The sequence below is a fragment of the Oryzias melastigma genome, linkage group LG3 (genome assembly GCF_002922805.2).
Source record: "Oryzias melastigma strain HK-1 linkage group LG3, ASM292280v2, whole genome shotgun sequence".
Lineage (NCBI taxonomy): Eukaryota > Metazoa > Chordata > Actinopteri > Beloniformes > Adrianichthyidae > Oryzias > Oryzias melastigma.
The window spans coordinates 508,429-509,679 of record NC_050514.1 but is presented as its reverse complement, the minus strand read 5'-3'; the positions used below and the strand labels follow the sequence as shown (position 1 = coordinate 509,679).

The following is a 1,251-nucleotide window of genomic DNA, read 5'->3' as shown; positions in this document are numbered from 1 at the left end:
CTGTTGGACATGCATGCCAACAATGAAATATGAGCCTAAGAGAAAGAGGTTGACATGTAAAGAAAAAAAAGCATCTTAGACTCTTGCAAGGAATTGCTGACTCATATAAAGAAAATGAATAGGTGGAAGAGTGCAATTTGTATGAAAATATTTTGTCAAGTAGACAAAGAGGGATTATTATTATTATTTTTTTTTTTACTTGTCCTGTCCAACAGCTGAGCAAACAAATACATGCTTGTGTTGGACAGATTTTACTGTCACAGCACAGGGTTAATAATCTTCTAACACACAACACATATATTTGTATAAACCCCCTTTGTATTTTATGCTAAACTTTATTTATATTGATTCCTTTTTTATTTTTTTTTAAGGTTTAACCTGACAATGAATTTATTGTAGAACAATCGACTTCATTCATTCAACTTTCATCTATGTCTGTCAAACCTGAGTGGGAAAAATATTTAAATGTTACTTACTGCTTAAAGGTGTGGAATGGACAGCTGCAAGAAGCCCAAGAATAACCCCAAAAAGAAGCTGCCAAGTCTTCATTTTTGTTCTGGAGCCTCAAACTGATGTAAGCGTTGCACAGGTGGGCTGAAATCTGAATCACATGAATCACACCTCTCCCTTTTATATACCTGTAGCACATGTCGCACAAGGACAATGGGGGAATAAACTTCAGCACTTAGACACACCTGCTGTTGACACACCTCTTCAGTTTTTCTCACAGTTTTTTTCCTTTCCTACTTCCTCCGCCACAAGCGGTAAAAGCCCAACCATATATTTCCATTTCAAACGGCAACAGATTAAAGTCTAATTTAAGCAAAACTGAAAAAGTTTTTTTAAAACCAATTAAAGTTTATTGAATTTAAAAGTGGACTGCTGGTTTAAGAAGGGCTGTAAGAAACAGTTAATCTACTTTGTATTCTTGAAAAACATTTCACTTCAATATAAAATATTCAAAGATAACATAAAAAATGCTTTGGAAAAAGTTCAAGTTAAGAAACATAAAAAGTGCGGTTTTGGAAAGACATTAAAACAGACTCCGTGACTCATTATCATTCCCTATCTGTGGAAGTGCATGCGTCACAGCAGAGCTGTGGCCTCAGGTTATTTGGCAGATTGAAGACGTCTCAGTGTTACTCAGCAAATGCGTTGGGTGTGTTCTTGTCCATGCTTGTTCCACACCTCACACAGACAGCTCGCCACTCTCCATGCTGAGCATGGAATTTTACACGCTTGTTCTGAATA

At 36.3% G+C, this 1,251-nt stretch overlaps 1 protein-coding gene across 1 annotated transcript in view; it reads right to left on the bottom strand.

The window, feature by feature from the left end:
- LOC112160745 overlaps positions 1-740 on the bottom strand; it is a gene marked incomplete at its 3' end in the record, with an annotated part of 3,358 nt that extends 2,618 nt beyond the window's left edge. The window contains 1 exon segment of the mRNA XM_024295518.2: positions 477-740. Within this exon segment, the coding sequence (XP_024151286.1) occupies positions 477-549 (73 nt within the window). The 5' untranslated portion in view covers positions 550-740.
- Between the last annotated feature and the right edge of the window lie 511 nt (positions 741-1,251).